Raw genomic sequence first — 26,970 nt, 5'->3', positions numbered from 1 at the left:
AGAGGATAAGTGCTTATTTCGAACACTGTATCCAGGGCTGAAAAGGGTGTGTGCAATCAAAATCAGTCTCTTTTGGGGTATTTTGGTATATTCTTGCCCAAAACATTCAAAATCAGCCTCGTTTGGGGCATTTTGGTCTATTCTTACCGTTGCCAACCCTGGGGTCCCACTGCGCACCTTGGGATGTAACATTTCTAGATACATCTCTGATTTTGTTTCAAGTACTCTTTATATTTATATGGGGGTGGTGATAATTTCTGAATAAATGTCACATACAATAAAACTGCCATATCTTCCATTCCATTTTTTCATCAATTTGATACAGCCAGCATAACGTGATACAATAAAAGCAAATTGTGCCGCAATTCATTAAATTACTAATATTGGAATTTGCCAAAACAAGAAATAAAACAATACAATAAATGTTCATATCTCAGATCTTATGCAAATAATTCCAATATTTGATGATAGCTTTGGCAAAATGTTGCTTTCACATTATGTCATTCTCATACACAAGTCAACGTTGCATATCCGATTTCCTTGCTTTTTATTCAGCACATAAAGCAGGTTTTCTGCCCTTTATTGTCATATCCAACTTGCTCATGTCCCACCAGGACTAGCACTTGTTTCCGTATGGAAGAAACCAATACATTGAAGCAAGCAATGACTTGCTCCAAGATATGTCTGGTCTTACATGGTATATTCCCCCATACATATCCCAGGAGATAACCTCAGGTGTTTACTTGACCAAATAAACAACTCATCCTTCTACTGACTTGCCGCATGGTAATTTTAGTATTGATAAATCAATGCAGATATCCTTGGGTTTATAAATGTGGTGTGATCAAGCAAAATCAGTCTGAAGTCTGGCATATTCAATTTTCATTTTTTTACATGATTGTATAAAGCATTTGCAAAGCTATATTTTGCAGGAATCCTCATTGAAATTGAACATTTAGTTCCAAAGATATGAACAGTTGAAGTGTTTCCAAAAACAATATGCAACAAAAGAAATTATAGCTTTTGTTTGGCTATATCTGAAAATCAATATATCCGACTTGCGACTGATTTTCCCTGATCACATCACATATCACTATCATTACTTGAACAAAATGTCAAGTGCGTTGTAATTACTGCTCCACATTTAGAACAAAATTATTTAGTAAGATTGTATTGTACACGGTATTGAAGGCCATTCTTAATGGAGATGACAAGCATGTCTTTTATTTTTTTAAATAATGGACAACAACTGATTTGTATTGGATGTTAAATTGCCAGTTGTTTCTCATACCATGCTTTAGGTATGGTATCACAAGCTTTTTTAAGCATATATATTCTATAGATTATCGTGTTTTAATGAATGGTTTAAAAGTCAGAAACATTGTTCCTCTAACAATTTAACTAAAAATGTATTGACCCTTGATTTTTACACTGTTGACAAGACAGATCTACTGATACCAACATTTCTATTTTGGATAGAAGATATATGAAATGAGTTTGGCAATTAAAATATCATTTATATGGTTCACTTTTTAAAATGATCATATCACCAAACAAAAATAGAATAATTAAAAATGTATATAAATTGGTCCATTACCAGAACCATGTAATACAGCACCTGCCTGTCTGGCCAGTGTAAATTGAAGTCGGGTTAACTACCCTCTGTATTAACAGGGAAGTTGAGCGAGGGCAGTATTAATCATTTGCTACTGATGCAATCATGCAAGCATTGGTGTATTATTATGACACAGGAGCTTGAACAAGTTTGACTACTTTCTTCTTTTTAATGGAAATTATCACCAAGATATCCAACCATGAAGATAATTATGAAATATGGCCAACAGAAATCTTGAATGGTATTGCTCAAATTGAAACCATGGCTAAATGGCTTTAAGAGTTTTGGAGAATTTTAGTCGGCAGAAACTGTTTATTTTTCTGTTGTTGATAACATCTTTTTACACAATTGACATTACTAACGCTTACTATCATCCCATTTCCAACACACTTGTATTTAACCATTGTAAATATCCACATATTTAAAAGTTGTGCCCCATATCAACTTTGACACAGTGTCAGATTTCTAATGAGAATAAAACTGCCACTGTACAGGATACAGGATGTATATTTTCAAATGATATATTTTGGTGCAATCTGCTTCATAATATCTCCTTGATGATCCAATGACACATTCTTCATTACAGTAACTAGCATTCATAATAAGAAACACTAATTAAACCAGGAGCATTCTTCACTAAAGTACACTTTAAAAAAAGTTCATTATCATGTCCTCACTTGCTGAATCAAGACCATGGTGAACATGATTTAGTAACAATGTCTTCTTAGTTTAAATACTTTCTACCTGAGCATCTGAAAACATGTTGGAGATATGTTGTACTATGTCTCATCCACAAAGCTTTGACCCACTCTACACACTGTTGCTCATCATAGTTAACCAAGTCACTCCATACACCATAACTGCATCATTACATCATCACCTGTTCTTGGCAAGTTCCAACAATTTAACCATCAGCTCATCTTTAGTCAACTTATAGTCACTTTCAATCCACACATCTCTAATATTGTTGAGCATGTGACCAAACTTTTTGTCCTTAGGGATACCTGCTGCAATCAGATCTCTCCCTGTGACCGGAAAGACAGGAAGGGGCCATGATTTAATGCCCTCATATATATGAGTATCACCTTGGTATTTCAGCACCTCCAATACATACTGCACAATGTTCTTTTCTTTTCGTTGATTCTGCAAAGAAAGAGTAAAAATAAGAACTTTTTCACCCATTCAAAGTAACAAAAGTAAATAAGCAATTGTAAATGAGTTTTTCTACAGACCACATAAAAGATAATTTAAGGTGTGGCTGACTGTTTCCAACCTTTGTTACAAAGTCGGATACCTTGTTCTACAAGCTTATTGATTGTCCCTTGTGGTGCTTTTGTTTTTTTGCAGATGGACCCAAAAACCAGGATGTGAAGTGCATTTTTGTTTGTTTGTTTTTTTAAGTGTTGTAAGGGTTAAAAATAAAACATATCTAAAATCACACATATTTATGGTCAAATCAGTTGTACAGAATAAAGATTGTTTTCATCAATTTCATGTTACTACAATAACAAACCAATTTCTCCATTTTTTTTGCATGAACACATCATTCTTTCTGGATTTCTGTGATCAAAATGAAATGCAGGAATTACATGACAGAAAACTGAATCTTCTCTTTTACGGTGAAGCAAAAGCCCAGAGAGACAGTAGAGGAACTCGGTGATAAGATGAGGGGTATCTTCCGAACTGATTTTGGGGAATCTGAAGAGCAGATTGAATACATTTATTTTGTTGCGGTACACAGGGTACCACAAAAACATGGAAATGGGGAAGGTGAAGATAACCAACGTCAACAACCAGAACCTGTAATCATCTGTTTCGGCAGGGATAGGATTTTGTTTCAACAGTGAATCAGGCCTTTTTTTTTAAAGATAGGAAGCCAGTGATGGCATATACAAATCTCACAAGCAGCATGAAACAAGACCGAGGCAAGCTGGTTCAAGATGCAAAGACTTTATGTCGAAGAGAAGGGAAAGTAACCCATATTCAAACCATCGGACTAGATGTGATCTTGGAATTTAAGGACAAGGGAAACAGAAGAGGAGACTGGAAGAGATTTAATCCTAACAAGTAAATGAAGGAATCATTCATACTTAGGATTTCAGCTGAATTAAGGCTTTTCTACAAGAGAGACAGTTGAAACTCATGAGACTATATTATTGTGAACAATACTTCACTTTGTTATATTCCTATGATATTTGTGATATGAATTACCGTCAACAAGCATCTACAAGCATATACAGTGTATAAGCAATGTAAGCAATGCTTATACACTGTATACTTATATACTTATACTTATATACTTAGTAAGCATATACAAGCATATGAAAGCTAAATTAATCCAGGCGCCATCCATTGACAAAATTATAACATTATGGAGTTTGAGCAAATAAATTACCTATACAAGCATATGCAAACTAGTATATTTATTGTTAAGACAAATCTATTGTGCTGGCATATTTACGGCTGTTTTGTATCAATTAAGCTTTCACCAAAACACTATAGACAAATCCAACGAGCCAAGTCATGGTCAGGATTTGGTCGGCCATTACTGGGTCCCCGCAACACCAAACTGGTGTTGTGACTGCCCAATTGGGTGGATTAAAGCCGCTTAAAATTCCTTTGTATTGTAAACTGTCATCATTCTTTTGTCTATGTGTAACACGGGTGATAGAATGCAGTTTAAAATACCCTCCAAGGCCGCATCATTTCGCATTTTAGGTGAGATGGAGCCGACGGGGACCCAGCTATGGCTGCCATTGAGGTGTAGGAATGTGTGAAATTGGATTTGTCTATATATGCTTGTAGACGAGGTTTTACAGTATTGCCTTTATGTGCCTTTGGTTTTCTTATTTTGATGTCATTTTGGCTATAATATAAAGTTATGTAAATGCAAAAGCTACCCATGATATTATATTGTTTTTGAAGTTCTTTTAATGAAGTTTTGAATATGTATTTTTTTGGGTATGTGCGTGCCTATAGAGGATTAAAAAAAACTTTTAAAGGAAATAACAAAAATAAAAAGTGGAATTAAAAAAAAATGAAATGCACAAAACAGCATTTACAAGAGTTATACAATATACAAGAAACAAACTTGATGGTGCTTTTTTAAAGACCCATTCAGTGATTTGCCCATCTGGACGATCGTAAATATCATCAAAATTCAGATTTTGGTACCTTTGTCATTGTCATAGATGTGCTAACATAGCCTGCTAATAGTTCAGCCGAGAGCCATGAATGAAAGACAAAATAAGACATTTTACATGAATCTGTAATTTATATACTGACAGTATATAAATTAGCTACATGTATTTCAATGGGGCTTCAACTTTGTCAATAATGCAATGCTGTTTCCTTGTTTTTTTTTGTTTGTTTTTTTTTTGCCAAAATTTTTCATTTCAGAAATTTTAATGACTATACTTCACTTTTAAGGGATTTATACACAATTTTAATTTTTTTTATACTTTCGCTGGGATCACTGAATGAGACTTTAACCTTTAGAATAATTTTTTTCAGATAGACTTCTGAGTGTATGTTCAGTCCAGAGTTAGGTGTACCATCTTAAATAGTTACTAATTTTTAGGAAGTTCCTTTTGAATCACAACTTACAGCCATAATCAAATCCTTGTATGGTTTAAATACATCATCATGTGCCTTTTCCCCACGGTTATTAACGACAAATGCTGCTGTTTTCCTTTCTTCTGCTGAGATCTTCAAACGTTCATCCATTGTCATAACATCATTCTCATCTTTCATGAGAGCAGCCAAAAGAGTGGCTGCTTTAGCTTCTATGACCTTTGACCTCTCATATACTGCATGGAATTCCGATATATTAGCTGCTCGGGGTAAACCTGTGAAGATAATTACAAGAAATTTACTGTTATCATTACAAGTAAAAGAATAAAATAGTAAATAACTTAGTACTCACAGACTTGTTCTATGCAGAGAATCCAGGCCTCAAAATAATTCTTCTTTCTGTTGTACTTTCAGATTTGAAAACTGAACATTGTGTGCTATACCTGGTCAACAATTTCATATTCCTTATTTCATGTATTACAGCCCAATCAAGTTAAGGTTGCAGAAACAAATAATAACACCATTACAATATCACAAAGCTTCTCTTACCCATATAGGGATAAAGTTGTAACTCGTACATGCTTTTCATGATGCTAGCAGCATGATTACCAACTAATATCTTCTTGAGCTCCATCCAGATGCGTTCTCCTGATATACCAGCTAATCCATCTGCATTCTCTCTTATAGCTTGCAGTGTGTCAGCACAGTGCTGATTAGGTTCTTTTGCAATTCGCCCATAAAACCTGCAAGTATATTAAATGTTATATTGCTAACAATTATATTTTCAGCAAATGAGGCACTGGTTGAGAGACAATCAGCCATTTATCTTAATATAGCATTTTTTCATCAGATATTTTCATTTCAAATAGCCTATGTTCTTCTATGACATCGCAATACTGTTGATCTATAAAAAGACTATTTTTCTACACAGCCAGCACAACCTGTTGTTTAACAGCCAATAACATGGATTTGAAAGCATGCATGTACACAGTAAAAGGTAACTAAGGGACCGTTCAATATTTACACCAGGGGTGTGGGAGTTTTGACCAAAAAATAGATAAAACATTTTGTGTTCCCCCTTGCATCTGCTCAAATATTTTACATTCACCCCTTGTTTTCCCCTTTTCTCAATTTAATACTTAACATTAATTAACTTAATATTGATAAGTCCCTAATGCAAGTCTGATGCATATACCCAGTCAGGTAAATACAACATTCACTGCTAGGGATAGCTTCCCAAGTTTTAATTTTAAACTAGCTCAATATTTATGCACAAGAAAATATAACCATCAGGGTGCATGGCCATACTGATTGAGTAAGCTTGGAGTTGACATGGGATGGTTTTCTCAACATTCAATTTTTGGAATTATTAAAACCATTCCTTTTCATTTCATAAAGTATCTATACTTTGTTTCACCTACAATAATTTTGCACATCCCGGCTCCCCTGAATCAAAGTTGAATGCTGAAAAATAGTGACAAGCAGTTGTGCTTAATGTCTGCTCCAACAATGTTTCCAGGGAAAGGAGGGGGAGTTACATAACATGACCTATGAAACATGTACAATTCAAAGGAAAATATCTTCAAAACATCAAGTGTCCCAAAGGTTGAAAAGTTTGGTAGTGCTGCCAGTGCTTTTACACAGCTGCAGTGTGCTCTGTGTGATTTGGATAGCATGAATGATTTGAAAATGCAACCAGTAAAACACGCAGCTAAGTCACTACCCAACTGGAGTTGAAACAAAGCATGAGTGCAATGATACAATCCTTCCAGAACAAAACCGATTTATAAGACATATATATTAACCATTAAAATAGGGGATAACTAGTTGGCTAGCTAAATTCAAAATCAAGAGGGAGCATCCTATTTTTGCTCAAAATAGGTAAATTTTAGTCGTTCAGACTAGTTACATTTTGGTCACTCAGGCTAATGAAATTTTAATCAATCAAGCTAGTTAAATTTGGTCACTCAGGCTAGTATACAAATATTTACTACTCATGAGGATCTGGTGGAATCTATTGGTCCCAGAGGTGAACTGGAGACCGTGAGCCTACTATTTTCCCGAGACCGCCAGGTCGAGGGAAATAGTAGGCTCACAGTCTCCAGTTCACCGAGGGGACCAATATATTCCACCAGATCCCGAATTTAGAGCAGTAAATATTTGTTTTATATCCTTCATTAATATATTCTTTGTTCATTAATTGGTTAAAATATTAGAAAGGCCTTTATCATAGACGTAGGCCTAGGCATAAATGTAGGTTAATCCCTAGCCGATAGTCAAGGCTAGGCTAGGCTTGCCGTGTTTTGTTTTGATTGAATACATGTTAGGCCTACATGCACAAAGCACGCACACAGTTGAGTGGCTATAAAGCTTACCTCTACAATACCGCCGTGAAACGAGTAACCATGTTCTCTGTTATTTTGCCGTCAATATTAAGATATTGTTCCTGATGTACGGGGGTAACTCAGATAATGTCATGAAACTGCCGTTTTTTAGCTGCACTTCTGTGCTGCTGCTTGTGTGCTTCGCAAGACAACATGACTTGCTACACATTAATACCCCAGAACCGGTAGCGATATCCCACGTATGTGGCGAGTTGCACCGACCACTAGGAACTGCGACGCGGCTATGAGATCATACACGCTCAGAGGGAGTATAGCAAAAAATATATCCCGGGGAGATAGTACTTTGAGTCGGCTTTTTGACTGCTTTGCAAAATAGCAAAACTATTTTTGGTCACATGATACTCGTTTAACCAATTAATGAACGAGAATATATTAATGAAGGATATAATAGTTAATATTGATCACTCAGTGTTGTGATTTTCATCCCAAAATATTGTTTATTTACTTTCCATATCTGTTTCTGCCTTGTACCACCTCTAGGCAGCCTAACCCTGCTAATACAAAATTCTGGCCATGTCCCAAACTTTGCCCATTATTTGCATAATTTCAATATGCTTTTGTCGTTGCTCCTCTGAGTGTCAGTAAATGTGACCACCATTTAACTAGTCTGAGGGGCCAAACTTAACTAGTCTGAGCGACTAAATTTTAACTATAGTGAGAATTCCAATTGAATGAACGTAGCTTTCAATAGTGTGACGATTTTTTGCTTACACTGCACGATGTTCGCCAGCATGAGCGACTGTGCGCGAGTAACGCGGAAGTGAATCCAACCATGCCTACGCACTTGTGATTGGTTAGCATTGTATCCAAGGTTGTGCGTTCGCGTTGTAGTTTGAAATACACGACATACGATCGCGGTTGGATCGAGTACAGCTGTTGAAAGCTGCGTTCATTCAATTGGAATTCCTACTATAGCCTGAGCGACTAAATTTTAACTAGCCTGAGCAACCAACATTTAAAAGGCCAAAATAGGACACCGTCTATTGATTTTGAATTTAACTAGCCAAATACCAAATCCCTAAAATGGTAGATACTCCTAATCATTACCTGAAGTATCTGAGTATCCTAAGATAGTCCTCTTGTATACGTTTGACTGCATTGCCTACAAATAGTACCTTGCAGTCATCCAGGTCTTGTTTACCATTGAAGAAGTCATATAATGTGCCATCTAATCCTATCAAAATAATGACAAAATAAAGAGTAAATCAAGTTAAACGAGGTCATATTGGTTCCAAGGTCAGCGTTATTTTGACAAACTCTGAGTTAGTTATGTCTTCTTATATGATCATTAGTTTAGATGGTGTCTTTCTTTGGTGTCACACCCAACTATTTATCACAACCACCCCAAACTAACCTTTGGGTTATTTATGTATAATAGATACCACCTTGGTCACAAGCTACAAGGAACAGTCTTCACTCAATGTTGCATGAGATTGTGTGGGTCTTGAGCTATTAAACCTGTTTCTTCAGGGACTGTCTTTTGGAATTTGCAGGAGAGCATTAAATAGCTCTTCTGAAGTTTTCAAGGAGAGCTATTTAGAGCATTTAACATAGAATGTAAGGAGAGAAGGGTCAACTAAGGAGAGCAAAAAAATCACTCTCCTATATCAGATTTAAGGAGAGCAGTAGAGAGCGATTGCTCTCGCTCTCCTCAAAAGGCAGTCCCTGTTTCTTGACAAAGCTGTTTACAATATCTAAGCCTTGGTACTCTTTTGCTATGTTCTCTACACAGATGAACTCCCCACTATTATAGTCTATTTGGATTCTTTGAGGCAATGATGATCAGAGTACTTTTCCTTTGAATATGTACACCTTTGATCGGGCGTGTAAGCACACTACTTTTTTGAGTTCACTCACACGTTTCAATACTACGCCCACTGGAACATGCATGGACATACCTGCATCAAGAAAGCAAAATGGACTATAAATTCACCTAGAAATGTGGATTTCATAACCAGATCTCTCCTTTCTGCATCCAGTTGCCAGTCTGTGGTAAATTCTAAATATATGACATGATCAAGGGGAATGAGTCGGATGTCGCTAATATTGATTCCGAGATACTGGCAAAAACAGTGTTCAAATTTGTTTGTTTTATTATTGTTTTCAGCCATTGATAAATTGCTCATAACTCGGTAACCCAATGTCCGATTTTGATGGGGTCTGCATCAAAATGTGGCATTTGTAAACTTCCAGAAAATGATGTAAAAAAAGACATGTGACTCATTCCCCTTGATCATGTCACATATTACTAGACTCACCTAGGAACATAGAGTTGATAGTCAAGTCTCTCCTCTCTACATCCAGTTGCCAGTCTGTGGTAAATTCTAAATATTACTAGACTCACCTAGGAACATAGAGTTGATAGTCAAGTCTCTCCTCTCTGCATCCAGTTGCCAGTCTGTGGTAAATTCTAAATATTACTAGATTCACCTAGGAACATTGAGTTGATAGTCAAGTATCTCCTCTCTGCATCCAGTTGCCAGTCTGTGGTAAATTCTAAATACTACTAGACTCGCCAAGGAACATAGAGTTGATAGTCAAGTCTCTCCTCTCTGCATCCAGTTGCCAGTCTGTGGTAAATTCTAAATACTACTAGACTCACATAGGAACATAGAGTTCATAGTCAAGTCTCTCCTCTCTGCATCCAGTTGTTGCCAGTCTGTGGTGAATTCTAAATACTACTCGACTCACCTAGGAACATTGAGTTGATAGTCAAGTCTCTCCTCTCTGCATCCAGTTGCCAGTCTGTGGTAAATTCTAAATATTACTAGACTCACATAGGAACATAGAGTTGATAGTCAAGTCTCTCCTCTCTGCATCCAGTTGCCAGTCTGTGGTAAATTCTAAATATTACTAGACTCACCTAGGAACATTGAGTTGATAGCACTGAAGTCTATTTAACAACCAGAAGCCTATGCTTTCGATATACGGCGTAACCGGAAGTACTGCATAAAGTTCCACAAATAATGTTAATGAGTTCCACAAATAATGTTAATTAGATAAAGTTCCACAAATAATGTTAATGAGGAACGCTATTATGGGCATGATCGCCCGGATGTACGATCCTTATATGGGCATGTTAATTAATATTCATGATTTATACTGCAATAAAAGTGCAGTACGTAGCCTGGATCTTGCCTAGTCACCTAAATCTTTATAACGTGTCCGAATACTAAATATATCTCAAATTTGGGGACTTGGGAAAGATCCATGTTTTTGCATGTATTTCGGCATTAGGCTAAATCCTTCAGTCTCCTAACCTATACGCATAGACGCTACTAAAAAACCCTCTCATTTCTATTTGGACAAACAATAAAGACAGGGTTAGAATAAATGAGATAGGTGAGTTGAATTGCGAGAGTCAAATGATTCCCGCAAATTTATTCTGAAAGAATCAGGATTGATTCTCGCACTGTGAAACGAAATTCTGATCTGGCCCTGAAAAAGCTACAAAAATCGAATCAAGTTCATTCAATATTTGTTGAGGAGATAAAGGCAAAGCAGTTGCTAAAAAAGTTATTACACAAAACATGCTTGGGCTTTCAACTGGCGAGAAGATTTATCACATGCATTATTGACACTAGCATTTTTAATTTATTTAGGCCTATTTCTAATGTTCTATTAGTATGAAGCAAAAATCACATGTAACCTATAATGTTTAACAATTCTATGTCCAACTCAGTGGATTTGGACCTCTTTGGTTCCTGTCGCACACACATGACGAAGTGTCCAAATTAAAGTCCAAGTGTACTGTAGGTGTAAAAAAAGTATTCAGTTTCGGGGTTTGACATACAAAATCCTGAACTTGTTGTTGGCCATAAACAGTTCAGTTTTGGGGGCACAGTCCTGTAAAAGTGGCAATTTTTGCAGAAGATGAGTTGCACTTTTTGTGCTCCACACAGCTATTGCAAAAATGAAAACACATGATATGTTCTTTTATGTAAAGCTCAAAATCACAAATTTATGACCTGAACTGCTGAAAGCAAAATGGTTCAAAATTCTGTTTGATTTTTGGAAAAATTTTTTAGGTACCCTTTGTTGCTAGAACCAAGATTGTCACTCTTTAAGTGAGTCAACACAAAAAGGTGAACTTGTTTATCCAATTGCAACATGGTTCGCCTCAAGTTTGGTATTGACGTAGGTGTGTATTTCACTATGTGCAGGATTTAACTGTGCGCGTTAAGTTAATCGCAGAGAGCGTAGCCGCACAAGTCCAAGCAACGCTTGTTTGCAGCGCAACCGCGAAAAAGCATTGACGTCACTACTGTACTTGAGGTGAACCAAAGTTTAGCAAGCGTGTAAGCGTAGACCGCTGCCACCATTTATAACAAGGTTGGTTGGTGTATATAAATAATGATGCGGTAGGCCACTGGTTTAAATAAAAGTTCTGGATAAATTGGAATTGGTTTGGTGATGAATTTATTTCTTCTTCTCCATAACATCAAAATACAAATAATACGAATGTACAGAGCGAACCCATCATGTGTTGGTTCGTCTAGAGCGTGAGTGAGAGAGAGAAAGATTTATTCCACACCTGGGTTTTATAGTAGTCTTCCCTATTCATAACCAAATTCCTTTGATACTAAAAATCGATCGGGATGAGTCGGCAATTTGTGACTTTCCCAAACAAGAATATCTTACAAAAAAGCAAGACCCCCGCACCAACATTCTGCACTGTTACAAGCGCTACAATTTATGTTTTTGAAAATCATTTTGTAACCTGGGGTATTAAACCCCATAGGGTAGATACTAAAGATATACTAGTAATGTTTGAGAAACTCAAATAATAAAATTAACATTCAGTATCTACAATCATTAATTAGGCGATTTGCAATGAAACATGTATCTTTTTAATTGTTTTATTTCCCCCATCAATTAAAAGCTCATTACCAAGAGTACTGATACATGTATGATAATGATTCTGACTGGATAGAGGAATATTTTGGCACACCTGTACCACCACATTGCTATTTTACCAGTGGCAGATCCACGCTTTGTGGAATACCTTACCGTTCATATCAGGAATGCTGCTCCTCTGGCAGTGGCGTAGATTTCTTTTTGACATTGGGGGGATGGGTTGGAAAAAATTCTTGAAATATAGAGAATCCGCACTTTTGGCAACAGAACCAGTATATGGCACAAATGCGGCTAAAAATTTTGCCATTTTGAAGGTAAAATCGATGAAATAGTGCAAAAGTGGAATAAATTCGCGCATATCACACAAAAATTGGGCTTTGGGGGCTAAAATGGCCAAATATTAGGTTAATTTGGTCAGAAACCCACATACAGGCATCAACATTGGGGGATGATTGTATGGACCACCCCCAACAAAATATTGGGGGGGTATATCCCCTGGGATCTACACCTATGTCCCCTGAATCATTCAAAACCATGGTCAAGATATATCTTTTTCCATGACATGTAGCTGATAATGTTGCCTTTTTTTTTGTATTTGATCATTTCTGGTATTCTTTTGATCATTTCTGGTATTCTTTTGACATTTCGCTTTGAAGCTAATGGAAAAGGCGCACTATAAAAGTATAGTATTAGTTAAGTATAGGGCTGTGGTCGGCACCGTTTTTTATTGTCGACATGTCGATATAATTCGTATACCGACGTCGACAGTGTGTCGACATAAAAAAAATTCTAAAAAAAAAAAAAAAAAAAAAAAAAAAAAATTTTTTTTTTTTTTTTTCAAGTTATAGGCCAGTCAAGTTATAGGCCAAAACTGACTTGTTATTCAAGGTTGGAAACCAGAGAATTTTTTTTTTGATGTCGACATGTCGGCATACGTGCCGACGTCGACGCCGATGTCGACATAAGGCATGTCGACCACAGCCCTAGTTAAGTATAGCCCAGTGTGGTGTAATGAACCCCCAAAATGAGTTGGTTTGCTAACTCAACCCTCCCCCCCCCAGAAAATTTCAACCCCTTAAACCAAAAAAAAAAAAAAAATTCGAAAGCATTTGTACCATAAACTTCTTTTGTCGCCAAAATGTGTTGGATTCACTATCAAGACAATTTTTCCAACCTCATCCCCCCATGTCACAAAGAAATCTATGCCACTGTTCTGGGGACACATTCCATTGTAATAATTAAAACTGCAGCACCTAGAGTCCTGATTTTTGCTTGATATTATTGTGTAAAAACAGAATTTTGAAAAATATTGAGGAGTCCTCCTCAGCAAATGTTATAATATGGTTTTAACAATGGCGGTCCTGGACCTCCAAGCACTGGTTTATTGCTACCCCTGAGTTCATGGTTTGTTGTCCTCCAAAATACTCAGTCCCATTATCAAGTTTCCACTAGTGGTGGCAGCAAGCATGTGGCATCATGGTGGCATCCATGACTAATAAGGGCAGTTTTTCAAGAAGAACAGTAGCCTTGAATTTAGATGGATTTGCTTGTGTGACTGCCAAAGATTGGAGACCATCACCATTCCATGTCTTTACACAGTCCGGGAGTTCTTTCCAGGATGTGTGCTTTATACATGTAGTACAGGGGGAAGTACGAATGTGTATAAAACTGTCCTGTTGGTGGCTGTCATTTCAAATTGGATGACCCCTTCTGTGTCTGATAGGTTTGATGTATAAAATTGTATACAGATCGGTACTCCTATCTCCACGGTCCTTCCAGACTTCCAGTGCAAGTTCTTGTTTTCATCTGTAAAATAAAATAATTGAAGACAGAGACAAAATTGTGATTCTTGCAGTTCCAACAGTACATGTATGTACACATAATTTTGGTTAAAGAGAGTACACACTCATTTTAGCTTTATCACATAGGCAAGCCTCTGGATGTCAATCAGTGTTCAAATAAGCACTTATCCTCTTGTCTGTCCTCTTGTCCAAGAATTACTGGGGACAACCATATTGAGCTATGTACTTATCAACCACTGGGGACTGGGGACAACCACTATATTTTACCTCCAAAATCATGATAAATTTTGACTTTTGACTTCATGTAAATTGATTGTAATTTGTATCCTTAAGGGAAGGGGTATGAATGTTTGGACAGTATTATTGTGGGACATTAGAGCACATCAGACATATCGAATTGCATTCTGAATACGAAGAATGGCCTTCTGATAGATCAAATAATTTTGATTTTTTGAAATTCGCAATGTAATACACATTTTATGGCAAATCATTAAAAATTGATATTTTTGATATTTAATAGTACTCAAGTAAACTTTATAAATCTGATGATTTCTACCTAAAGTGTATGTAGGTGGGATGAAAAGCCGATGATCAATTGAAAATTGTGACCTTTTGTATTGAAGACTCCCAGCTACATACACTTTAAGACTATATCATTAAATTTATAAAATTTACTTTGAGGACTGTTATATCTCCAAAATGTGAAAAATATCAAATTTTAATAATTTGTCATAAAATTTGTATTATATCGTGAATTTCATCAAATGAAAATTATTTGATATCAGAAAGACATTCTTCGTATTAAGAATGCAAGGGCCTCAGGTTTAGCAATTTGTGGCTACAGATTTACCACACCAAAAGACATCAAACAAATTTGATTTTTTGCTAGGGTTGGGATTTTCGGTAATTTTGTGCCCGGTACCCGCTTATTTATCGGGCGGGTACCGGGTACCGAATTTTAAAAAAAAAAAAAGTGTTTTTTTTTCCGGTTTTGTAGTGTCCCTGGACCTAGACCTAAATGCAAGGATCATTCATGGTTGACCTAAAAAAACAAACAAATTCAAGATGTTTTGTATTTTAATATGAAAATTGATAATTTGTATTCATGTCATAGTCTATTAATGATTTCAAAATGCATTGATTTTTTTTTTTTTTTTTTTTAAATTTCGGTATCCGGCATGGTATTCCTGCCCGGTACTGCTACCCGGCGGGACTCGAATTCCGGGACTCGGTCCCTACCTTATTTTTTGCATTAAAAATATGACACATTTTGGGACAACCAAAATGTTTTGAGGACAAACAGAATTTATTCTTTAGTTATCGTCGGGATAACCTCTGTATTTTCTTTATTTCGCACACTGACGTAAATATTTGTGAGGGGTAGAGTAAATATTTGTGTGGGTCATGATTTAACTCGCCTTGTAAAGTTGTAAACCTGCCTTTTTTTAAATCGGCATTTACCTGCACACTCAAAATTGCTGAATTGTTGTCGTTTTGCACAGCTCATCTACCAACAAGGGGAATATTTCTTTTGGCAAGTTAAGAAAAGGCAAGTTAGTGAAAAAGCGAGTTACAGCCCACAAAGATACACAATTTGTCACATACCCCCATGGAGCTGTCCATCAAGTCACAGTCTGCAAGTTTAGTTAGGCCAATTAAAGCAATCAAGTCCCACTGGCAAGTTACGCCAAAGTAACTAAGTCCCACCGGCGAATGACGCCATAGCAATTCAAGTCCCAGTGGTGAGTTACGCCAAATTGATCAATCTCCATTGCCTTGAAAAAGAAGAAAGAAAAATGTTCAAATATTTGTTTAAAATTTATTAGTGTATACATTTTGTACATGTACACGTGATACACTTCGGTGCATGAATATAGATTGTTTTTATGTATATTTAAAAAATCCAACCTTCGAAATTTTGTATCCGCAAAGTCGCACTAAGTCAAATTTGCAACTTTCAAGCTACCGACTGTCCACTCCAGGAAAGTGCATGCCCCAACACTAAGTTGGACTTGGCATAAGAACCTAACTCACCACTGGGACTTGCTACAATCTCAGCAGGTGGTCACTTTGAAACTTTGTAGCCTTGTAGGGGGTACCTCGCTTTTTCCTAACTCACCTTTTTTAACTCGCCATGTACATTTGTATCTGTCCCTACTGATAAGACAGTGAATCAGAATCAGTGATACATTTTGAAGCTAAAAATGTTTTATATGGAAAGTGTAGTCCATAAAATGTACATATATTTTGATTCTTCTTCTTCTTCCTTATAAGTGCCTCCCTCATATGTATGAGTATTATCGCACTGCGTACAGACAAGTTAATCAAGCTGTACTTATTTTTTACTCTGGAACCTAGAGTACAGTCAACATGACTGGGATGATCCCCTGCTCTTTTCGAATAGCCTGTGACGTTCTTTAACGTGCACACTACATTAATGTGAGAAAATATGCATGTACACGGGACCGACAGCTTAAAGTGCCCTCCGAAGCACTAAGCAAGTAGAGTGAAGTGTCTTGCTCAAGGACACAGGGCCAGAGCCAAAATTCCTGTTTGTGGCGGGACGGAATTTTGATAGGCCTTTTAAATTGTAGCTCTGTGCCCGTTTAATTTATGGATTGTTTATGTTCTTAATATAAACAAGTAAGTTACAGACTACATTCACACACAAGAAAAATAGTCCTAAGAATCAACACGTTGCCAGGGTAACACAAATTCATTGATGTGGCGGGACGGAATGATAAACTTCATGTATTTGTGAACACAGTACATTTGTTGAATTTTTATCAAAAGTACTGGGATAAAACATTTGTTTCTAACATTGGTATTAACTTCAACTATCCTTCTTTTGTTATGGGAGGAATTATAAAATTCACCCCCTTCTTTATAGTACGTTCATTAATTTATAAAAATCATGTCAAAATCAAGAAAAAAAGCAATTGATTCACTTTAAAACTGACAAAATTGTTTTTTCTTTCACTTTCAATGAGAAATTATTGCAAAATATTGACTGAGAAAGAAATTTTTCATAGATTCCTGAACTTAAAAAAATCATCTCAAAATGTGGCGGCACCGTGTTGTACACCAAAGACCCTGAAAATAGCATTATTGCTTGCATCCTACCACAAAAGGCCTGAAATAGAAGTTAAAATGGTTTTGAGCCTAGCAAAGTTGATGAATTCAATTTTTATGTACACAGGAATGTTTATTACCATAATAGTTGATATTTTGGAAAGTTTTGACTAAAATTTTTTTTTTTCGTCCCTTCCGAACGTGAAAAAATCACCTCAAAATGTGGCGGGACGGAATTTTACACATATTTTAATTTATTTCTTTATTTTTGCAAAGTCCACTGACATTTTTTTTAGTGCTGAAATTGTTTATACAGAAGACCTTTATAATACCATTTTTTATAAACAAAAAAATCCTATCTTTTTTAAATATGCAGTAACATCAAATTTAACAATTCCGTCCCGCCACACCGAGAGGGCGCTTACGTGTGTATTTTATTGCTTGTATTCCAAAATTGACGGGCAAATTTTACTTTTTTTTGCCGATTCATAATCTTTGGTAAGTGGTCTATTAAACCAGAGGAGAAATTCACTCCTGTAACAATTTCTAAATTTTAGGTTGAGTGATGACCAATTTTGGCTCTGGCCCCACAAAGAGCCGGACCTGGGATTCGAACCCTTCGAACCCGCCAGCGCTTTAGAGCAAAAACTAGCGACTTGAAGCTGCACCCAATGAAATACGCACTGACGTCACTGCTACATCAGGGTGAAAAATGGTATAGTGGCACGTCAGACTACGCATGAACGGCCTGTACTTAAATTTTTGTCAAATTTACATTATACATCTGCCTGCCTACTACATGTAGCTTACTACATTTTGTAAGCATATGCTATAGAAAAATTATTTAATTTGTGTACATCGTGGAACATACTGAAACGGAGAGCCAAAATGCGATTTCAGATTTTTGGCCTGTTTTTAAGCTTACCTCCTGTGTGTTTGTCCATTGCAGAAATACTGAAAATTTAGCTCTTGTCAAATTCATATTTAGAGAAAAGTCACGATGCTCACGTGTTCGTGGTAGTTTTTGATAGTTATTATACATTTAAAAATGATTGCATGGCTCTGCACAAGGTATATTTTTGTAAATATTTGGATTTGTTTACCTGTCGATCGTCAGTTTTTGCCGTGGGTTGAAAATACGGCAGAGAAATTTGTCATGTCGCACGTGCGTAATTTTGGCTTCAAAATTTCACTATTCTGCTAGAAGTTGTACAGAGATCTTATAATATTGTGTAAATAATTTTGTCAGGAACAAAATAAGGTATTACATACCGCTCACGAGTAAATATTGAGGACAAAATTCAGGTTTTTCATGTGTTGTTTCAAAGAATTTTAGATTTGTCATTTTGAAACTTCCCGCCATCAATCGCCTGAACGTAAACAAGTTTTTCCTAAAAATTGTAAATTTCCTAAAAAACGACTTTTGTTGATCAAACTTTGGATTATTTAAGATGTAATTGTTTAAGAATGTAGAATTTTAAGATATTTTTGAGTATTTTAATGTTTTACATGGTCAAAAAGGGGTCATCAGTTTGATTCCTGATTTAAAAACACTTTAGCAATTGTTCTAGTTATTAAATTGTTGATTTCGGCCATGTTCAAATCTTTTTCGAAAGTGAGCGCCTGACGCGGAGTGACTGCGCCGATATCCATAGTAACGGAGCTTACGCTTTGAACGCAGCCGCCAAAAGGTTCCATGAACGCGCTCAGGAAAGTATATAAAGGCCGTGCACGACGCAAATTAATCAGATTGCTTGGTGGACAATAGTCCACCCAAACCTTCACTCAGTTTGAAGGTAAGCACTGCCAACCAAAGCAAATACGCCTTCTACTCTGGAGCTCAGATTGAGCTAGGGGCAGCTTGGCTACCACAATAGTGGCACTGGCAACACCAGGGTGGTTATGCACTCGTGATTTGGCCTAGCGCCTGTGCCTAATTTGGGGCAAGTGACTTGCCACACACATGCACAAGTCCAATGGAAATTATGCACTGTATTACTATTTTGTGTGCATTCATTGTTGCATAGCAAGTTCGTATTTGGTGTACAGGCATGGATACTCTGCAGTATAGGCCTACTAGGCCTTGGCCTAGCCTACGACTATGTCATGTGATGAGAGATTCTGTTGATTAAATTGTATTTTTATGCTTCTCGATTATTCAAGCAGATAGTATATGTACTTTTCGGCAGCATTTATTGGTAATTTATTTGGATTTAAAAGAGAGAAATAAGGAAATATCGTCATGATCATCAACAGAGATTGTGTATTTACCAGTGTTTACTTGTATTTATGAATTGTGATGTGATAAGACAAATATGAAAGCAAAATAACAATACATGATATAACAAAAGAAGCAAATATAAAACAGAATTGTCAAGTCTCATTTTTACCTGTTACTTCTCCTTTCACTTCTCCTTTCATGCATCACTGATTCCACATATCTTGGGGAGAATTCTAGTCTTACGCAAACGCTACCACTTGTATGTTTAGAAGGCTAGTCTTCTCCATCAGTCGTTTACAAAAGTATTAGAGGGCAAGCTCGGTCCCGTTACAACTGGTGTCTGGCGGTAGGATAATTCAAAATTTTAACAGATTTTGGCTCACGATTTATTATGGCAGCGACTGAAGATAGTGTTGATACTTCTCCAACCGATACCAGCTCAGAAATATTAGCTGGTGATGAATTTAATGTTCATGAAAGTGATGAGTCAGTGAGAAGTAGGCCTAAACATTCTAGCAATCAGTCTGGAGTGAAAATAAAACCTCAAACGTACGATGGAACCACTTCCTGGTCAGACTATTTGATACAATTCGAAATTGTTGCTGAATGGAATAAATGGAATGATTATACCAAAGCCATTTGTTTAGCAACTAGTCTGAGAGGTGTTGCTCAGAGTGTACTGGGATATTTGGATTCGACTGAACGGCATGATTACCACTCACTTGTGGCCTGTTTGAACCTGAGGTTTGGAACCGAAAATCAGGAAGAGCTATTCTGGGTGAAACTTAATAACAGAGTAAGGCACCCAAAAGAGTCATTGCCTGACCTAGCTCACAACATCAGGAAGTTAGTCAAACTAGCTTTACCCACGATACCGAGTCCTTTCTCACAGGAGATAGCAAAGAAATATTTCATAAGTGCTATCAGAGAAAGCGAAGTTACGGTTAAACATCCTGCGTGCAAAACCTGTTACTTTTGATGATGCAATTAAGTTTGCAGTGGAAACTGAAGCTTTTACAAAGCTGAAAAGTACAGGCATCAATATGATACATCTGGAGATAGTGCAGATGGAATTGCTGAATTTGTAGATGTGGAAGAGAAGACTGGGAGATCATCGAGAAAGAACCGGAAGTCTCCCTCATCACAAATGCGAGCCAGGAGAAGGTTAGCTTTCTTAAAGATCCAGAAAAAGTTAACCAGGCCGCATGCTCCCTTAATTGGGAAAGACTGTGATGGTCTACCCTGCCAGATGGCATGCTCAAGCAGTTTCAAGAAGAAAGGGAGGAAGACACGAAAGTCTCCATCATCTAGAAGGCGCAGCCAGGAGACGGTTAGCTATAAGGAGACAGTTAACTGGTCAGGACACTCCCTTGATCATGATAAATGGGGAAGACTGCCAACCAGCAGGTACCCCGAGTGATAATCAGACGGTATTAGTTGACCATATAGGCGTAGGTGAATGGAATTCATCTGGTCAATACGCCGACACTCTGAGAAAGTTGTCATCTCAGATGAGTCTTTGGAAGAGGTCAGCTATGCTACTTGATGACGGTCATGATGGTATAGGCACACGATCAGGCCTATGCACCAACTCATTGGCACCAGGAGACTTGCCATCATCAGAATGAGTCTGGAAGAGTGACCAGTTATCATGCTCACAGGCAGTGATAATGTCTGATTGTATATAATTTGTAAATAGCTTTTCGAGGAATATTCAAGGAGACGAAAGTTATCATGTTTATGGGATAATGAGATGCGGAAAAGCCCTTGCCGTATAAAATAGTCATTGATCCTTGTGGTGTATGAAGTCCGGAAAAGGACTCACCGACGTCTTGCACTGCCTGCTCACAGCTCCTTGCCGCTAAAATATGAAATTACTGTTTTATGAAGTTGAAGTCAGGTATAGGCCTTGCCGACATCATCATCATATAAACGTGTTTTATAGCGGATTGTCTACTCGACATGTAGACCCTGTATATAAAAATTGTTTTCATTATTGTTATTATGTAATTATAATAACTCAACTTTGGGATGGATAGCCTCCAATAAAAAGAACTTCATGAATGAAATTTTATTTCAGCCAAAACGTGATTAGAAGTTTGATATGACTTTACTGACTGCAGCGGTATTGTCATGCCAATCTTTTGACCAAGTTTTGTCTCTGTGAAATTCTTGTTCTTTTTAAAAGAGAAATAATCTGGATTTCTTAATTTAGATAAAGTGAAAGACACCTCACTTTATTTCGACACAACTATTCTTACAATCATTTGGAATGATGGATATGGGGACATCACCGTGAAAAATATGGACAGTGTTGACTGTCGGGCACTCATGTTGTTTTACATGAGAATTCATGCCTTAATTCTGAATTGAATGTCAGATTTTGAGAATTACGAAGAGAGATGAAGAAAAACAAAATGAAGATGGAGATGGCTACAGTGAATAACATACATCGATTTCAAGCCTACAATAATGGTTGCTTAATTGAATAGCCATTAGATGTGTACATGCTATCTACTGAAGATAGCGATAAGTTTCAATCGATAATGGCATGTGCTCTTAAGAGGATTAAGAAATGAAAATCAACTAGATCTCATCATCTGTTTTCTTACTGATATTGTTGAGGCATCGTCACGGGCTGGTTATGCAGATCTTATGATTTTGGAACTCTGGTTGGTGCGACGGTGACTCACTGATTGCAGTCATGATGTTTTCAGAGCAATGTCAGGCTATGTAGGCGCATTGGTAACAGAAAATCAAGTTTCGCTCTTGGGTGGATTGCCAACTGAGAAAGTCTACAAGGACTTAATAGAACTCAGGTGCAAGAATGAATGGTAAAAGAGATATTTGACTAGTCAATGGTTATTCTTTACCAGGTCAAATGTTTTATTCGATGATGTATGGTTTCTTTACACCTTGCATAATTGATGTAAGGGCGGCGAAGTCAACATTTCCTCTCATGATCGACGGTGAACCAATCTGGCAGTTTCTCATGAGAGTTGCGAAAGAGGTATGATAATGTAGATTCTCAGATGTTGAAGATATCGAACTGAAGACAAGATCCATCAGAAGAAAGGACGCTGAGGAATATAGAACTTTTATAATATCTGAACTTAAATATTGATCATTAATTGATGGCAAAAATGTAAAATGTTAAACTGATGTTTTGTGTAACTTGATGCAGAGACAGACTTCTGTTCATTAGCTCGAAAGTCAAGATTAAAACTGGTATTGTTCATTTGAAAATGAAATTGATGGAAATGTGCACCAAGGTGAATTAAATGGTTCCTGTAAATTAATATTTTATTGGTAAAGAAGAGTATGCATAAAAACCAGGTGATAAGTAATGATGCTGTGAAAGATTTGTATAAAACTTGTAAACATAATAATATAATTTGCATGTGAAATAGAGTTGTTTTTTTTAAAATGTATAGTTGTAAATCGGCCAAATAGCCAATCAATTTTGAAAAACTTTTTGAGGTCACGAGGTCACGACAATGTTATTGTCAGCCTGTCACCAAACAATAATTGAGTGAATTTACCGTTGTTACTACTAAAGTTTCAGTTTGTCAAGAAAATGCTCTAATTTTTTTTTTATTGTAGGCCTAATTAACTTAAATAATTATACAGGTTACATTTTGGGACGAAATAGTCTCGAAGAGGGGGTAGTGAAACGGAGAGCCAAAATGCGATTTCAGATTTTTGGCCTGTTTTTAAGCTTACCTCCTGTGTGTTTGTCCATTGCAGAAATACGAAAATTTAGCTCTTGTCAAATTCATATTTAGAGAAAAGTCACGATGCTCACGTGTTCGTGGTAGTTTTTGATAGTTATTATACATTTAAAAATGATTGCATGGCTCTGCACAAGGTATATTTTTGTAAATATTTGGATTTGTTTACCTGTCGATCGTCAGTTTTTGCCGTGGGTTGAAAATACGGCAGAGAAATTTGTCATGTCGTGACGTATGTAATTTGGCTTCAAAATTTCACTATTCTGCTAGAAGTTGTACAGAGATCTTATAATATTGTGTAAATAATTTTGTCAGGAACAAAATAAGGTATTACATACCGCTCACGAGTAAATATTGAGGACAAAATTCAGGTTTTTCATGTGTTGTTTCAAAGAATTTTAGATTTGTCATTTTGAAACTTCCCGCCATCAATCGCCTGAACGTAAAACAAGTTTTTCCTAAAAATTGTAAATTTCCTTAAAACGACTTTTGTTGATCAAACTTTGGATTATTTAAGATGTAATTGTTTAAGAATGTAGAATTTTAAGATATTTTTGAGTATTTTAATGTTTTACATGGTCAAAAGGGGTCATCAGTTTGATTCCTGATTTAAAAACACTTTAGCAATTGTTCTAGTTATCAACTTGTTGATTTCGTCATGTTCAACTCTTTTCGAAAGTGAGCGCCTGACGCGGAGTGACTGCGCGATATCCATAGTAACGAGCTTACGCTTTGAACGCAGCCGCATAAAAGGTTCCATGAACGCTTCAGGAAAGTATATAAAGGCCGTGCACGACGCAAATTAATCAGATTGCTTGGTGGACAATAGTCCACCCAAACCTTCACTCAGTTTGAAGGTAAGCACTGCCAACCAAAGCAAATACGCCCTACTCTGGAGCTCAGATTGAGCTAGGGGCAGCTTGGCTACCACAATAGTGGCACTGGCAACACCAGGGTGGTTATGCACTCCGGTGATTTGGCCTAGCGCCTGTGCCTAATTTGGGGCAAGTGACTTGCCACACACATGCACAAGTCCAATGGAAATTATGCACTGTATTACTATTTTGTGTGCATTCATTGTTGCATAGCAAGTTCGTATTTGGTGTACAGGCATGGATACTCTGCAGTATAGGCCTACTAGGCCTTGGCCTAGCCTCTGACTATGTGTCATGTGATGAGAGATTCTGTTGATTAAATTGTATTTTTATGCTTCTCGATTATTCAAGCAGATAGTATATGTACTTTTCGGCAGCATTTATTGGTAATTTATTTGGATTTAAAAGAGAGAAATAAGGAAATATCGTCATGATCATCAACAGAGATTGTGTATTTACCAGTGTTTACTTGTATTTATGAATTGTGATGTGATAAGACAAATATGAAAGCAAAATAACAATACATGATATAACAAAAGAAGCAAATATAAAACAGAATTGTCAAGTCTCATTTTTACCTGTTACTTCTCCTTTCACTTCTCCTTTCATGCATCACTGATTCCACATATCTTGGGAGAATTCTAGTCTTACGCAAACGCTACCACTTGTATGTTTAGAAGGCTAGTCTTCTCCATCAGTCGTTTACAAAAGTATTAGAGGGCAAGCTCGGTCCCGTTACAATACTCTTTGCGTGGCTATGCGTAGTAAGCTGTTGTACACAGATATACTCTGATCAGCTCTTAATAGGCGGGGACTCATAACATCGTGGATTGTTATAGAACGGCGTACACACAACTGGGCGCAGCAGTTATGCAATCTGCGCTTTGCCATGCAAGCGCCTTGCGTGAAGACGCGTGCTTTTGTGAATTTACGTGTGCGTAAGTTGGAACTTTATTGACTCGCGCAGTAACAAAAACCGAATAATTCCCGCAGGTTAAGAGCTGATCATAGTATAACCTCGCTAATATGGACGCGTACTCGCGTAGAGTAGCACTGTACACTCGTGTATTATTTTAGCATGATTAGTTGTGAGTAACAATCGTAGTTGAATGTTCCACGATGTACACAAATAGAGGCCACGCCGTCAGCATTTCGCCATCTTGTGGGTACAAATGATCTGTGTGTTCATGCGTCGGACACTACGCGCAGGGCGCAGCTTGCCACGCAGCTGTTATCACGCAACAACGCCGTGATTTTGCTGTTTACGCATGGAGATCGAACGACCATCGCAGCATGTACCCACAAGATGGCGGCATACATGTATGACGTCACGCTGACGGCCTCTATTAAATAATTTTTCTATAAATAAGATCAAATTCAAACCCATGCCGGCATGGCATGGGCGCGAACATTTACTCGGTGTGTAGTAGGTGATTTAATAGAATGTCACAAATGTTAAACTCCAGAGTCTATATGCATAACTACTGCTATCAACGACTAGTATGAGTATGACATTGACCAGTGTTGGTTTACTAGTCATGCTAGTCTCAGCATTGACAAGCATGCAAGTGAAAAATGTAACCATGCCATGCCCATGGGCATGATTGAAACAGTAGATTTCCTGTCCAAATATGAGCTAAAATCCGGGCTAAACTTACTTACCCGTCAGTGACAGGAGTAGTTGAAATCAATCAGAGATCCCGGTCAGAGAACTACAGACTACGTGTCATTTATCCATGTCCCATGACACGGTTGTTGCCATTGCAGTACAACCTCTCAACTCACACTGCATTGCAGTGCACTGCCCAATGCGAAAATTGCGTGTAAAATGTACACCGATTTGGAGACGGAGTTTCTTGTCCAAAATCACTTAAAATCGAAGAGCTCCGTGGGCCCAATGTAATCCAAGTGGTAAAAGTCCGCAAATGTTCACGGGTGACAAAGTACCAAGTCATAAACATCAGCCGATGTTGAGATATTTCGGATGAAAACCCGAAAATTTCAAAGTAAGCGGTGAAAATTGAGTCGCCATTAATTTTTTGATCGGATGAACAAAAACTGACGTCAAAGATTTCATCAAATTGCATGTACAATGTACGGCCAGGGAAGAAATATTGTACATGTTGCGCATGCGCATTAACAGATATTGACTGATTATCATAATTTGTGGAACTCATTATCATAATTTGTGGAACTTTATTCATAATATTTATGAAAATACGGTTACGCACCCGTACTATTCTTCAGTACGCACGTTAGACATCTGATTGTATTTAATATCACTGGTTGATAGTCAAGTCTCTCCTCTCTGCATCCAGTTGCCAGTCTGTGGTAAATTCTAAATATTACTAGACTCGCCTAGGAACATTGAGTTGATAGTCAAGTCTCTCCTCTCTGCATCCAGTTGCCAGTCTGTGGTAAATTCTAAATATTACTAGACTCACCTAGGAACATTGAGTTGATAGTCAAGTCTCTCCTCTCTGCATCCAGTTGCCAGTCTGTGGTAAATTCTAAATATTACTAGACTCACCTAGGAACATTGAGTTGATAGTCAAGTCTCTCCTCTCTGCATCCAGTTGCCAGTCTGTGGTAAATTCTAAATATTACTAGACTCACCTAGGAACATAGAGTTGATAGTCAAGTCGCTCCTCTCTGCATCCAGTTGCCAGTCTGTGGTAAATTCTAAATATTACTAGACTCACCTAGGAACATAGAGTTGATAGTCAAGTCTCTCCTCTCTGCATCCAGTTGCCAGTCTGTGGTAAATTCTAAATATTACTAGACTCACCTAGGAACATTGAGTTGATAGTCAAGTCTCT

General features: G+C 37.2%; 1 protein-coding gene and 1 long non-coding RNA gene across 2 annotated transcripts in view; both read right to left on the bottom strand.

Annotated features, from left to right (window-relative positions):
* Positions 1 to 1,036: 1,036 nt before the first annotated feature.
* LOC140148653 (CCA tRNA nucleotidyltransferase 1, mitochondrial-like) overlaps positions 1,037 to 26,970 on the bottom strand; it is a 38,113-nt gene continuing 12,179 nt past the window's right edge. Inside the window, exons 6-9 of the mRNA XM_072170689.1 lie at positions 8,641 to 8,767; positions 5,738 to 5,931; positions 5,222 to 5,463; positions 1,037 to 2,758 (exon numbers count right to left, since the gene is read on the bottom strand). Of these exons, the coding sequence (XP_072026790.1) occupies positions 2,492 to 2,758; positions 5,222 to 5,463; positions 5,738 to 5,931; positions 8,641 to 8,767 (830 nt within the window). The 3' untranslated portion in view covers positions 1,037 to 2,491. The remainder of the gene's footprint in view (positions 2,759 to 5,221; positions 5,464 to 5,737; positions 5,932 to 8,640; positions 8,768 to 26,970) is intronic.
* On the bottom strand, positions 13,773 to 26,189 carry LOC140148654 (uncharacterized). Its single transcript, XR_011858508.1, has 3 exons — positions 25,814 to 26,189; positions 15,858 to 16,027; positions 13,773 to 14,256 (listed from the first exon to the last, which is right to left on the bottom strand). It is a non-coding gene; the product is annotated as an uncharacterized lncRNA (long non-coding RNA).

Source organism: Amphiura filiformis, chromosome 3 (assembly GCF_039555335.1).
Source record: "Amphiura filiformis chromosome 3, Afil_fr2py, whole genome shotgun sequence".
NCBI lineage: Eukaryota > Metazoa > Echinodermata > Ophiuroidea > Amphilepidida > Amphiuridae > Amphiura > Amphiura filiformis.
The sequence above is the reverse complement of the archived record's forward strand: the minus strand, read 5'-3'. Positions and strand labels throughout refer to the sequence as shown.